The 13,560-nt window shown below is 35.5% G+C and overlaps 1 protein-coding gene across 2 annotated transcripts in view; it reads left to right on the top strand.

Moving 5' to 3' along the window:
- rab28 (RAB28, member RAS oncogene family) overlaps positions 1-13,560 on the top strand; it is a 243,845-nt gene that overhangs the window by 40,414 nt on the left and 189,871 nt on the right. For both annotated transcript variants that reach the window (XM_039751501.1, XM_039751500.1), the window contains exon 2: positions 12,049-12,145. In XM_039751501.1, the coding sequence (XP_039607435.1) occupies positions 12,049-12,145 (97 nt within the window). The remainder of the gene's footprint in view (positions 1-12,048; positions 12,146-13,560) is intronic.

Genomic DNA, 13,560 nt, shown 5'->3' with positions numbered 1-13,560 from the left:
AAAGCTACAATTAATATCCTACTAACAAGACCAAGCTAGATCAGTAAGACTTTTACAAACACGTTTTTAAAAGGATGCAAAATATCATCTAATTATTGTTATTGGCAAAATCCCAGAAAATATCAAGATTCGATTTTTGCCAATATCACATACCCCTGTTAGGCAGGTGGCTTTAATGTTGTGTCTGAAATGATGTTTATCAGCCATTATTTTGCAAAAAAGTCAAAAGCAAAGTTTGTCAGGACTGAGGTAAGAATGGTCAATTGAATTCGCTTTGTCTCACTGAGTAAGTAAAATGCAAGTATGCATTAATTTGTCAGGTACTTTTTAGGCAGAGGTAATGTGGACATGTAGTGAGAAAGAAAGTACTTTCTGTTTTACAAATTTGTCTGTATTTTAACTTCCTTAGTGTTAGTTTCTAGTATCACTCAGACTGTAAAAACAAAAAAAAAGCAGTGTTAGTTCCGAGCATCACTTACACAACTGTATAGATGCGCGTCGCATAAGCGTTAGACCCTAGGAATACTTGGACTGTAAAAGTAGCAACAGCGTTAGTGCTGAGCGTTGCTCGGAAAACAGCATAGGCATTTCTTGTGTAAATCATGTCAATCGCACTTGTGCAATGTGCTGTTAAGAAACTGATCAGTCTGGAAAGAAAATATGCAAGAAATTACACTACTATTGTCCCTACTATGATGTTGGATTGTGTACTTCATTGTTTTTCAAGATATACCACACAAATGACACATTTTGACAGCATATACGGTATTAGCATAAGTGGTTCAGCGGATCACTGTTGATCCGTGATCCGAACCGATTCTTGTCCACGGTTCGGTACGCACGTGATCTGAAGATCCTAGAAAAAAAAAGTTCCACTGTATTGTGCGCGTCTCTCTCGCAGACACATTTCCTCAAAAGAAGTCGTCAATGGCGGATCTTTTTGGCAAGACCTTTGCACAGAAGGACATGGTCAGCAAGGCTTTTGCTGACATCATCAAAGAGGAGGTGGTATCCTATGAGGCAGCAAGTGGCATTCCAGTCGATGGTGATCCACTGACTTGGTGGCAAAGCAACGAATGTAAATACCCTCACCCTTCCACAACGGCAAGACACCATCTTGCTGTGCCTGGCACTTCAGTGCCTAGCGAGAGGGTGTTCTCAACAGCAGGGGACATAGTTACAGCAAAGAGATGTACACTTTCTCCAGAAATTGTAGACATCCTCATGTTTTTGAAAAAAAAAAATGAAATTATAAGCTCAGGTCTGCTTTGCTTTCTTTCTTCTTTTTTGATGATGTGGACATAAGCTAGTTTTTATTTCTCTCTCCATGTTCAAAGTAAGAAGCAATGATGCCTTAAATTGCATTTAAAGTTGTTTTTTATTGTGTCCACATTAAAGGAAATAGTTATCATGCCCTGTATTGCACCTTAATTTGTATTTATGTACAGTAATTGAGTGAAATGAGTCTTGAGTTGAATGTTTTTTAACGGGCAAACAATACTTAACTAAATAAATGGAGAGCTAAATTTGTGGGTTTTTTTTTTTGCTGATCCGAAAATTGATCTGATCCGAACCGTGAGTTTTTTGATCCGTTGCACCACTAATTAGCATTATTTTTAGTAATATTATTATTATTCATTATTATTATGATTTGTATCATTATTACACTTTCTACACTTATGCAAAACACTAAAAGTACAAAGTCATGTTTTACTGTAGAAAGATGAGATTTAATACTGTAAATATGTAATTTTTTTCAAGCCAAAAAATGTAACACTTTTTAAAAGTTTTTTTGTGAAAAAATGTAACATTAAGGAGGCTGCGATTAATCAAACATGCTGAATATACAAATAGAAGGAATGAAAAATTGTGAAAATTTAAGTCAAGTCAGTTTTAGACTATATAGTAAAGCATGAGTTATTTTAAAGTAAGTGAAAAGGGATATGTTTCTAGTTGATGGTTTTAAAACAAAAAAATGACTTTTTTCCCTAAATTTTCTATGCTGAGCAATCCAGCATGACTCAATTTTAAACATACAGCACTTAACATAGGTATGTCTTTTAATGAGCAAATTTAGAAAGCAGGTTTAATTTAAATTTACATTTGGATTAAAATTTTTTCATAATATTAATATATGGTTGCTATTATCATTGGCACTTACATCATAATTCATTTCACAGTTTGTTGAGTAAACCTTTAACTTTTCAAATGTCTTTGGTCTTGACCTCCTCAGCCTGAAAAGATTGCTTCTCATTAACCTAGATCAGTAGGAGGGAAGAACAGGATAGAGGGTTGCCCTGTTCTTCATTTTTAAATAGATAATTTTAGCCGTGGTTTCACAGCATCAACTGTACTTTCCATTCGTCTGTGTGCCTTATGACCAATTCTTTGTTTGTTTTCTGGGTAAATTACTTACCCATGCCAGGGTTATGCAGGTCACATAGTTACCTCTCTTTTTATTTATTTTGGTATGTTCTCTTTCCAGTGTTTGTGTCAATGTACTTCACAGATGGGGTGCTGGGGGCAAGGGTAGGAATGAGACAGAAAAAAATGTTGCAAGTTAGACTCGGTACTCGCAAGTCTTGTCAGGGATACATTAATAAAATTAAAATATTTGAAGTAGTAAACTTATGACATAGTGATTAAATAATGCTCATACTGGAAAATGAGTTAATTAAGTAATTGAGTGAATTTTATCATTCTTTGTGCTACTTCTTTTTTTTAGCTGAAAACCAATAGCATACTGCTTTAGTTATATCCATTACCCAAAAGTTCCTTTTGTGAGAAGTTTTTGTTTTGAAAACTTTAGGACCATTTTATGAACCACATAAATTACATCATGGTTAACATCCATCCATCCATTGTCCAACCCGCTATATCCTAACTACAGGGTCACGGGGGTTGCTGGAGCCAATCCCAGCTAACACAGGGCGCAAGGCAGGATAAAAACCCCGGGCAGGACTCCAGTCCACTGCAGCATAATTAAAATGCTGAATAAAATGCTAAAATTCTTATCTGACTTGGTTTACGTCTTTTTAAAACAAAACAAAGAATTTAAATTTACTGTACTGATCAGCAGTATATAAATAAACCTTTATCAGCTTGCTAATAGTATATTGCCTACTTTTACCTTGCAGTTTTAAGTATTTTTTTCTAACAAGATTTGAAATTTTTGAAAACTTGAGTTTTGTTTATGGAATGTTATTTGATTTTAATAAATTCAACAAAATTAAATAGAAAGTTGTGTTTCATTTTTTGTGGACTGAACTGCTTAATTTTGAAGGGTCAGACTGTTAGAGCTTGTGCTGCCTAAATGACATGGCAACTAGAGCCTTCAAGCTTTGTAATGTCATGAGCGCAGCCTATAAAATATCAGGTGCTCTCCCCAGTTTTGGTGTAAAATAAAAAAATGGATGTTCGTAAAAAATATCTCTAAGATTTGTGGAGCTGTAAGAGTATACAAAATGGGCTGGCCTTGCCTGGCATACTTTACAACTCAGGTGTTATTCCAGTAACTAAATACAAGACCATTGACATTTCTTTTCTGATCTTTTCTAGTAGTGTTCCAGGCACCTGAGCTTACCTCAGTAAATGTTACATGATTAGATATGAGGAGGGTAATATAATTTTAGTCACTCAAGAAGGGAACTGAATATTGGTTTTGTATATATATATATATATATATATATATATATATATATATATATATATGTAATAAAGTGTGTTGTCCTAGATACGGTATTCATCAGTAAATTCTGAGGATGTGACTGCATTGAAAACTTAAAAAACTTATTTGTCTGTTCAAGGTCTAGTAAAACTATTGGGTGTTTCTCAGGATTTAAGCTAGAAAAGTGTTTTGTCAAGCATGCAGTACATTTTCACGTTTAACAAACAGCTGAGAATTTTTAGGAAGAAGGCAAAGCATTTGGGTCAGGGATGAGGATATTCTGTGATTTTATGGAGGAAGCTGGACTTTAGGGAAAGGTTAACAAGCAGTAGTAACCTACCTAATTTGAACCTCCCTGTCTAATGTGTGCTTCTGCTGCTTGACATTTTAAAATTCATTAAATTTGTTTATATCAATGTTTAAGGGTGCAATAAGCTTTTGCTCTTCTAAGCCACCCCTATTCTCAGCAACTTCTGCATATACTGATGGAACAGAGTTCAGAGTGCAATAGCAGGCATATCTGAAAAGGGGGATGGAGCAAAAAAATCTAAAAATCAAAGTGGCAAACATGGAGTAAATTATTTAATTTTGTTATAAATTCTCAGTCATGCTTTGTTTGCTGTGTTAAACTGCCCTTTTCTAACTTTCTGCATCTGCATAATTTTATAAGTACCAGGAGCCTCATGTATAAACAGGTGCGTATGCACAAAAATGTTGCATACACCTGTTTCCACGCTCACTTTGTGATGTATAAAAACTAAACTTGGCAGCATAAAGCCACACACATTCTTACACCAGCTCCCTGCCTTGCTTATGCCCATTTTCTGCTTAGTTTTACAAACTGGCGGCACCCAGCATCAAAGCAGTGCTACTTTTACTGTGTGGTTTCCCTTTCTTTTTTAGATTCACATCCCTGACACAGCTTTATTAAATACACTGAAATTAATCGCATATCATTTATAAATTTAAGGCATCTGATTGTAATCAACCTGTAACAAGATAATGGTCCACGGAATGGCCAAACTATTCCAAATACCATAGCTGCTTTAGCGTTGTTACTCTAAGTGCACCACTCAGAGTATTTTAACCCATTGTATCTGAGTGTGGAATCACAGCTGTACAGCAGCTAATCGGAAAGCTCTACTGTGGGTTGTGAGCACAGAGGATTATTGGGATACAGTATCTACCCTGGAGAATATTTATAGCACATGCTGCCTTAGCCATGCGCATTGTCACTTTGAACTTCTTCCATTTGGCAAATGTTTCAGAGCCTTTAGCTGCATGATCCTCGAGGTTCATCCCAAGACCTATAAACACACTCAATCAGTCCATCAAGTGCTCCTGGTAGAACTGTTTGTACTTAGAATTACAATTATCTCCCTGTAAATTTGCAATACAGTTGTAATTTTTCACAACCTGAGCCACTTTAATAAACCATTTGCACTATATGTACATGTATATTGTACTTATACTTTCATATTGTACATTTTTCATTTTTTTCATATTATTATTATTGTTATTTTATTATTTTATAAGAAAAAAATTTTATGGAAGAATTGCATGTTGAATCTCATTAGAAGAGAGCACGTATTTACAGAGGATGACGTCTGGCTTCTAAGTGGATTTAGATTTCCAAGAGCTATCTTCTTGGACCTGTTGATATCATTTTTAAGATGAAATGCATTCAAGTATGTATATTACATTATACAGATAAATTTTTAACTTTGTTTAAATAATGTTTACTGTTAATAGTTAAACTTGTGGGCACGCTGACGTAGTGGTAGTGATGAACTGGTACCCCACCCAGGGACTGGTCTTACCTTGCACTGTATGCTTGGTGGGACTGGATGGATAGGTGGATGGAATAATGAAATATGTACTATGAAGATATTTCAGTGATCCTTAAAAGTTTTGAAGAATCTGCGTTCTAAGTTTACAGATGGTCTAACATTTATTAAAGAGTTTATTGTATGGTGATTGGTTACGTGGAGAAAGAAGAGGAAGGACAGAAATTGGAGGTTGGTACGTTTGAAAGAGACAGTACTGCTGCTTTAAATTATTTCATCAAGGGCCCAACACATACCAGCAAACATCTTGCGCGAGGCAGGAACAATCTCTGGATGGGGCACCAGCTCATTGCTAACACTGCACCACCGTGCCCCCGTGTTTAATACATGCTTTAATTCATTTCATCATGTAAATGATATCAAGCATACATCTTAGTATTTAAATTGTCCAGAGGGCTGTGATATGAATGTAATGTATTCTGTGTCCTGTTGACATAAGAGAAAGCTCATTTAAGAAGCACATAATTATTCACAAACGTAGAGCACATAGAAAAATACATACAATACAAAGCATTTAACTTGCTACTTTAGTTACAATGGGATTGGAGAAACTCTAGTAAATTTTATATTGATTTTAACTAAGTTTACAACGTTTTACTTTAATGACAAAATAAACTAGGAGATTAAAATGGACATTTTGACATTTTTTTTCCACCATGTCCCTATTTTTTCTCTTCTCTGTGCCCTAATACACTTCTGTATGACACTCAGATGTTGGGCAGTGACTTGCCTTTTCACGGCGACTTTGATATCTGACCACTTCTTTTTTATTTTGGGCACTGAACGACTTTCTGAAGTGGAACTTCTGAGTTTCTCCGCCACTCTGTATCACTTGATCAGCTTCCTTTTGTTGTTTATACCACTGCTTTAGCCACCAAATAGTATTTTTTTCCATGCCTCGACTTTGCATTCATTGAAATTCTGTTTTTTCACATGCTTTAGCCATTTTCTTTTAACCAAACATCGAACAGGGCAAGTGATATTTACATTATTTTGCAGATTAAAATATGCAAAATTTTAGAAGAAGAAGGGGTGGGACAGCAGGCGTGTGCACGTGTGTTACTTTTCATACTTCCAGGGATTAATGGAGTAGAAGTTGGCTTATGGACGGTATGGTGATATGAATTTTTTTTTTTACACGTGGTTTAGTGTGACGTTATGCATAAGGCCCCAGATGTTTAAAAAGTTTACATAATTTTGATATCATTGAAAAAAATGTATTTATGGATGGATTGGGCCAGCGAAAACTTACACCTGGGCTTGTAATTGATGATCCCGCCTTAGTAGTTTCAAAAGTCCAAAGTGAAGGACATGCTACTGCCAGTGTTCACTTAAAAAGTGTTGCACAGCAGTGTGCAGAGGCAGGGCATTTTTTCCTTAGATGAGGTGCTCTTGGGGGCATATAAACCAATAAGAAAGCAGCATGGCCTTCCTGAAAAAGCAGTTTTTCAGCATTTGAACTGTATTGGCCCATTTAGGGTGCTAAATGTGTTTTTGGGAGACCCGTTTTGTTTGTTTAATAAATATTTTGTGTCTTAAATCATTTTTTTGAGTTTATCAGAATTTTATATTTTGAAAACTTAAATTTTTGAACTTTTTTATATATGTTTGAATTTTGTTTTTGTCATTCTTTTGAAAGTTCTATGGGAAGATAATAATTGCCTGGTTCCTACAGTTCACCCTGGTGATAGAAGCTAATAAACTGCAGTGCAGCAGCGGTGTAAACTGCTTTTTCCAAGATACAGATTGAGCCAGCAAATAAGTTCTTTTTGAAAGTCTTATTTTTGGTTTTCTGGTATTGGCTTCTGCTCTTTTGCTTTGATTTTGTTGCCATTTTGTTTGTAGTTATCGAATCTTGGTGAATGGTTCATCTTTTTTTTTTTTTTTTTTAAACTTGACAGAAACTGCAATTAATCCTTCAGTTTAGAAAAATTTCACTGCTAAGAAAAGTTTTTTTTTGTATTCTCTTGATAAGATCCTCAACTCTGGGCACCAGGTAGGCATTAAACTACAAGACATAATCGAGTCTTCTGAAGTTCTTATAGGTGTATTAGTGGTGCTTTCTGAAGCCCGAGGATGTATCCTGTGTGGAATGGACTTATTGATCAATTAACCATTTCCCAAGATGATACAGTTTCACATATTCTTAAGGGAGTTTTCATTTCACTGTTTCCTTTTAAATAAAGCAGAAAACGTTCTGTACTGAAAAAGTTGTTCTTACAGGAAATCTGCACTTATGTTTTCCACCTCATTCTGGTTAATGGGAGTGCAAGCTAGTCCAGGGCCATTCTGTATCATCCTGAATGGTGTCTCTTTGGAAGGCCACCCCTTTCAAGCTGCACTTAAACATCAAGAATACCTCTGCATTAGTATTATTGGAAATCCAATGCTTACCGATTTTATTTTCAGAACAGTCTCTTCTTAGGTTAATGCCATCTAAGAGGCAAAGCACACTCTTAACATAACTGTTTAGTCAGATTAAATGTTATCATTACTTGAATGGAGTGATAGGATAGATAATGACTGTATGCATGCAGGGGTCCTCTTGTGCCTTAAATATTGTTTTTGCTATATAAAGTATGAGGCAACAATGGAAGTGTTACTTCCTGAGTTGAATAAGCCCATTAATTTTAAAGCAATTCACTATCATAACCTGACATCGGGAGTTAGGGACGTGAACACAGCCAACTTAAAATGTCAATTCCTTCAGGTCCAGGGACATTCCGTGTGCTTGTGCATGTGTGGGCAGTTGACATTCGTATGAGTGGTCTCACCACAGTGAAAACATCTTGTGTTCTTGTGGCTGATAAACAGGATCCCTTTTTTCCTCCATGACTCTTCAGGTACTCTGTGCTGGGTACCAAGCCTTTTATCCATTCAAATACCTGCTTCTAATCCCTCTCTTTCCAGTTTCTAACATTTTTATCTCTGTCTCTAAGTTCAAATAATTGCACTAGTTTCCAGGGGTGTCACTGAATTGATCAGGTCACGTAATTAAGGAGAGTAAGCAGGAAGTAGTCTGCTATAACTAGATGTTCAAACTGTGCCCTGGAGGTTTTTGAAGACTTCTGTCTGATTTTTATAGCATTTTATTGCCAGTTTTTGTACTTTTTGACTTTCATGGTTTGGGCCATCCCATGAATTGCTGTTCTTCTGGATCATGGTTGACTGTTAGCACCACACGTGTGCGAAAGGGGACTAGCAGATGGGCCCAAAGTAGGCCACAAGTACTGGGTAAGTGATCTCTTGAATGCAAAAGGTATACTTCAATATTCTCCTTGGAGTGGAGTCATTACTTCTCTTTTTGTAGTTGTTTATTCACTGATCTTCATGAATATGCCTCAATAAGCATAACAATAATTTACATACATGCAGTATTTACACTTTAGACACTGGAGGCTAACAGCTCGGAATTTGATTAAGCAAATGTGAAAATGAAAACTAACAGCAGTTGGACAGCTAGTGCACTGTCTCCAGGTAAAGGACAGGCTGTGGTAAATGGTAAGAGTGAACCTAATTCTAATTACACTATTTATATAATAGGTTAGTATTGAAGGTGTGGTAGTCATTTAAATTATTTCTGTTAATACAATATTTGAAGGATGCTTAACTAGTTATGTTACTAATTTACATGTTTTCTGTATAATATCAAGGCTTGTGCATCTAATGTTGCATGGTATTGATCAGTTTGAACATGTTAAATGTAGCTGGGCTCAAGAATACAGTATATTCCTCCAGGTACTCTGGTTTATTCCCACAGTCCAAAGAGATGCAGGTTAGGTGCATTGGCAATCCTAAATTGTCCCTATTGTGTGCTTGGTGTGTGTGCCCTGCGGTGGGCTGGCGCCCTGCCTGGTGTTTGTTTCCTGCCTTTTGCCCTGTGTTGGCTAGGATTGGCTCCAGCAGACCCCCGTGACCCTGTAGTTAGAATATAACGGGTTGGATAATGGATGGATAGATAAAAAGGATAGATCACAGCTTGTTTAGTTTTGGGATTGCATTGCACCTGCCAACGCCAAAGTAAGTTATAATAAGCACTTGTACTATGCAGTATATTCATACACAGTAAGAATGTCACAATGCTAATACCAGTGAAAATTTATGATACTCGTTACTTTGCCATACCAGTGCAAAAATAGAAATCCCATTCAGTGCCTTTTTATTAAAGTACAGGGTGAGCCAAAATGAAGTATCACATTTCTAAAGCTCATTGCGCGATGTGGAGGTAGCCTTCCTCCTAACAGTGACTTCCCAAATCAGAAAACAATTCTTCAGTGGGTTGCTAAATGTAGACAGATGGGCACAACGTTGAACAGAAAATTTCCAGGCTGTCCTTGGACTGTATGAATACCTGAAAACATCCAAGCTGTAAGGTAATCAGTTTTGCAGTCTCCTATACGTTCAGCACACAAATGTACTTCTTCCTTAGGCATTTCCAACACATCTTTGAGGAGGGTTTTGCATGAAGACATTAGTTTCCATCTATACAAAATGATGGTAGTGGAGGAACTGAACGAGAGAGACTGGGAAAACTGTAGAGTGTTGTGCGTGAACATTCTGCAAACCATTCATCAAGATGCCATCATCATGTGTAGCAACAAGTCACATTTCCTTTTGAATGGTTGCGTAAATAATCAAAACTTTTGCTATTGGGCAGAAACCAATTCTCGTGAATTTCATCAGAAACCCCTACACAGTGAGCATGTTACAGTTTGGTGCGCCATTGCAGAATTTGGCAGTGTAGGCCCTTACTTTTTTGAGAAGGGGGGAGCAATGGTCACCGTCACTTCAGAACGTTACATTGAAATGCTATAGAACTTTTTGTGGCCCCAACTGGAAGAACTGTATGTGTTGGATGCCTGGTTTCAATAGGATGGTGCATCAGCTCATATTGCTTGGAGATCAATGCAAGTTTTGTTGGAGATGTTTCTGAGGAAGCTGATCTCCCTGAGCGGCGATGTCGAGTGACCTTCATGTTCGCTTGATTTTGCTTCCGTATGATTTCTTCTTGTGGGGCTATCTCAAGTTGAAGTTATACACACCAACCTCAACACCGTGAAGCCCTCAAGGACACTGTTCACCACAAAATCGCCATTATTCCCCTTAAAATGGCCAAATAAGTCATGCAAGCATTCAGAAATTGTCTTGAAGAGTGTATCGCTAATGATGGCCACCACATTGAAGACATCATTTTTAAAATAAGTGGAAAAAAATATTTTCTATTTTCTTTCTTGTATCTTAATGAAATTTATTTTATCTTGTATTGTTTTTGTAGAATAAATATCAAAATATAATGTAAGGCTTGATTTTAATGTGTGCAGAGATGGGAATCCCCACAGTGTAACAACAAATGGGGAGTTTATAATCAGCTTATAAAGAATGATATGTCTTAAACTACTTTATTTATCTTAGTATGTGCACATTCTAAATTTATTATCTGACATTTTCTGCCCTATAACCGAAAACTACAGCTTAAAATTCATATTAAATAAAAATCAAAACATTTATATATATATATATATATGTACTGTTGAATTAGCGAATTTCAAGCTAATTCCACATATTTCCTTTTAAGGCAACTCTTTAAAATTTGTTTTTGTACATGTTTTTGAAGTTTGATTTGTCAGCGAACCAATCAGTTAGATTTATAATATCTGTTCTTGTAAGATTTATATTTGAATAATTAGATGGTTAAAAATATTGATAAAAAGTAATCTTTAACATATTTAAATTAATTAATATTTCAAATGTCAGAAACTCATATTTTAATTTTCCAAATCCATCATTTTTTACATTTGTTCCAATTTTAACACTTCCTGTGACAAATGAAACTGTCAGTTTTGCATTAATCTATTTTTCTCAGAACTCCAGTTCAACAGCCTTTGTTTCTCTGTTTTCAAGGCTTCTTGCATGAGTGATCAAATCTCGTTATTTCTAAAGCCCATGTACTAATCCAGAATTAGGAAATTAGTTGGGCTATCATTACCAGTACTCAATAAATGTATAACTGTGAGAAAGCATTACATTATTCAACATGAAATTTAAATATATGGTATGTGTGTTTTACCTTACAGTTTACACTAATGAAAAGTAAGTAGTTGTAAGTAGTTTACCTTCAAAGGTCAAAATGAATTACATAAATTCAGTATTTGCAGCTTTGCTTTTAGCAATAAAGTACACTGTTTTGCTTGTCCTATTAACTTCATGTTTTGGCAATTACACGTCTCTGTTAACACAGTACAATCATATGATTGCAGAGATTGCCTTGTCATTTTTCACTAAATAAATTTAATTTTGGTATTAACAAATTTGAACTGCTTATGTCAAAAACTGAATATAAAACTTTATATGCTAATGAAATAGCTTTGTAAGAAAGTCTAAAGTTTAATGAAAGTATAAATGAAAGTACCAGATGATCATATTAATCTTTATTTGATATAGTTGTGGACATTTTATATTGTATTTTTTGATGTTCATATTAGTTCTGTTTTTAAGTATAAGTAGCATTCATTTGTATTTAACTGTTTCTTTTAGACTTCATTGGCGATGCGATTTGCACAAGAGGCATTTGGGAAACAGTACAAACAAACAATAGGCCTGGATTTTTTTCTTAAACGAATATCATTGCCAGGTAAATATACTTATTATCTTCTTCATCTGATAGTTTAAGTTTTCTTGATACTTGTATTCCCATGTGAATTTTTTTAAAATAACAGTTTTGATTCCATATGAAGTTTTCTTAATTTTAAGAAAACTTTTTAATGCCTTCTGGACTTTCAGTAAATAATTCATTTTAATTGTGTAGTCACAAAGCAAGAGCTTTTTTTAAGTTTCTGCGTTACAGGTATGGATGGGGGTATGTCTTTCATTATCTGTTTGGGATACAGTTTCACAAACAGGCCTAAATGAACCAAAATAGAATGTTAAGTTGTAAAAGCTAACCATCTATTCATCCATTCATTTTATAACCTCACTACTCTGTTTTTTAAATTTTTTTTTATTTGAATTATTGTTTTAATACTTCTTCACAAATCTATATATATATATATAAAAATAAAAGCCAATGTATATGTGTGTATGTATGTATGTTCCAGCATCACTTCTGAACGATTGGAGTGATTTTCATGAAACTTGGTAGACATGTTTTTCATTGGTTGACTAAAAATACTGTAGGGTGAAATCAACCCTAACCCACCCCCTTGGGGGTGATCTAGCGGTTTTGTATGCAAGTTATCATCCAGTTGACACTCGGAACAACCACCCGAGTGCGAAGTGGAGGTGACCGCCTGCATTCTTTATGTTTGAGCACCAACGTGCGCCTGTTGCGTTTGAAATTAAATAGAGTTGGCCGGGTTGCCATCCCAACTATTTTTGGGACTCATTCTGTCTTTGTGACCATCATTAATATATAAATATATTTGCAGCTGGAGATCCACAAAGGGAGAAAATGAATCTCGTATCATTAAGTAGTTTTTATTCCTGAGCTTTCAACCCCTGCCAGGGGTCTTCATCAGAGGATAATGCTTAGAATTACAAGAATCAAGCAATATATAGCAATAAATTACGTGGGGGTTATTGGGTGTAAAGTCTTGTGCACTTGGACATAAATCCAGCAATCCAGCATATGCAAACTTAATAAGAGCATATTCATAATAAACAAGACTTTACACCCAATACTTGCCCCCCAAAACGTAATTGATTTCTATATATTGCCTTTGATTCTTGTAAGTCTAAGCATTATCCTCTGATGAAGACCCCTGGCAGGGGTTGAAAGCTCAGGAATAAAAACTACTTAATGATACGAGATTCATTATCTCCCTTTGTGGATCTCCAGCTGCAAATATGCAAACCGTATCACAGACCTTCTCTTCCATATATATAAACTGCTCAAAAAAATTAAAGGAACACTTTGAAAACACATCAGATCTCAATGGGAAAAAGAAATCCTCCTGGATATCTATACTGATATAGACTGGGTAATGTTTTAGGAACGAAAGGATGCCACATCGTTTGATGGAAATGAAAATGATCAACCTACAGAGCCCT

Source organism: Polypterus senegalus, chromosome 4 (assembly GCF_016835505.1).
Source record: "Polypterus senegalus isolate Bchr_013 chromosome 4, ASM1683550v1, whole genome shotgun sequence".
NCBI lineage: Eukaryota > Metazoa > Chordata > Cladistia > Polypteriformes > Polypteridae > Polypterus > Polypterus senegalus.
The sequence above is the reverse complement of the archived record's forward strand: the minus strand, read 5'-3'. Positions and strand labels throughout refer to the sequence as shown.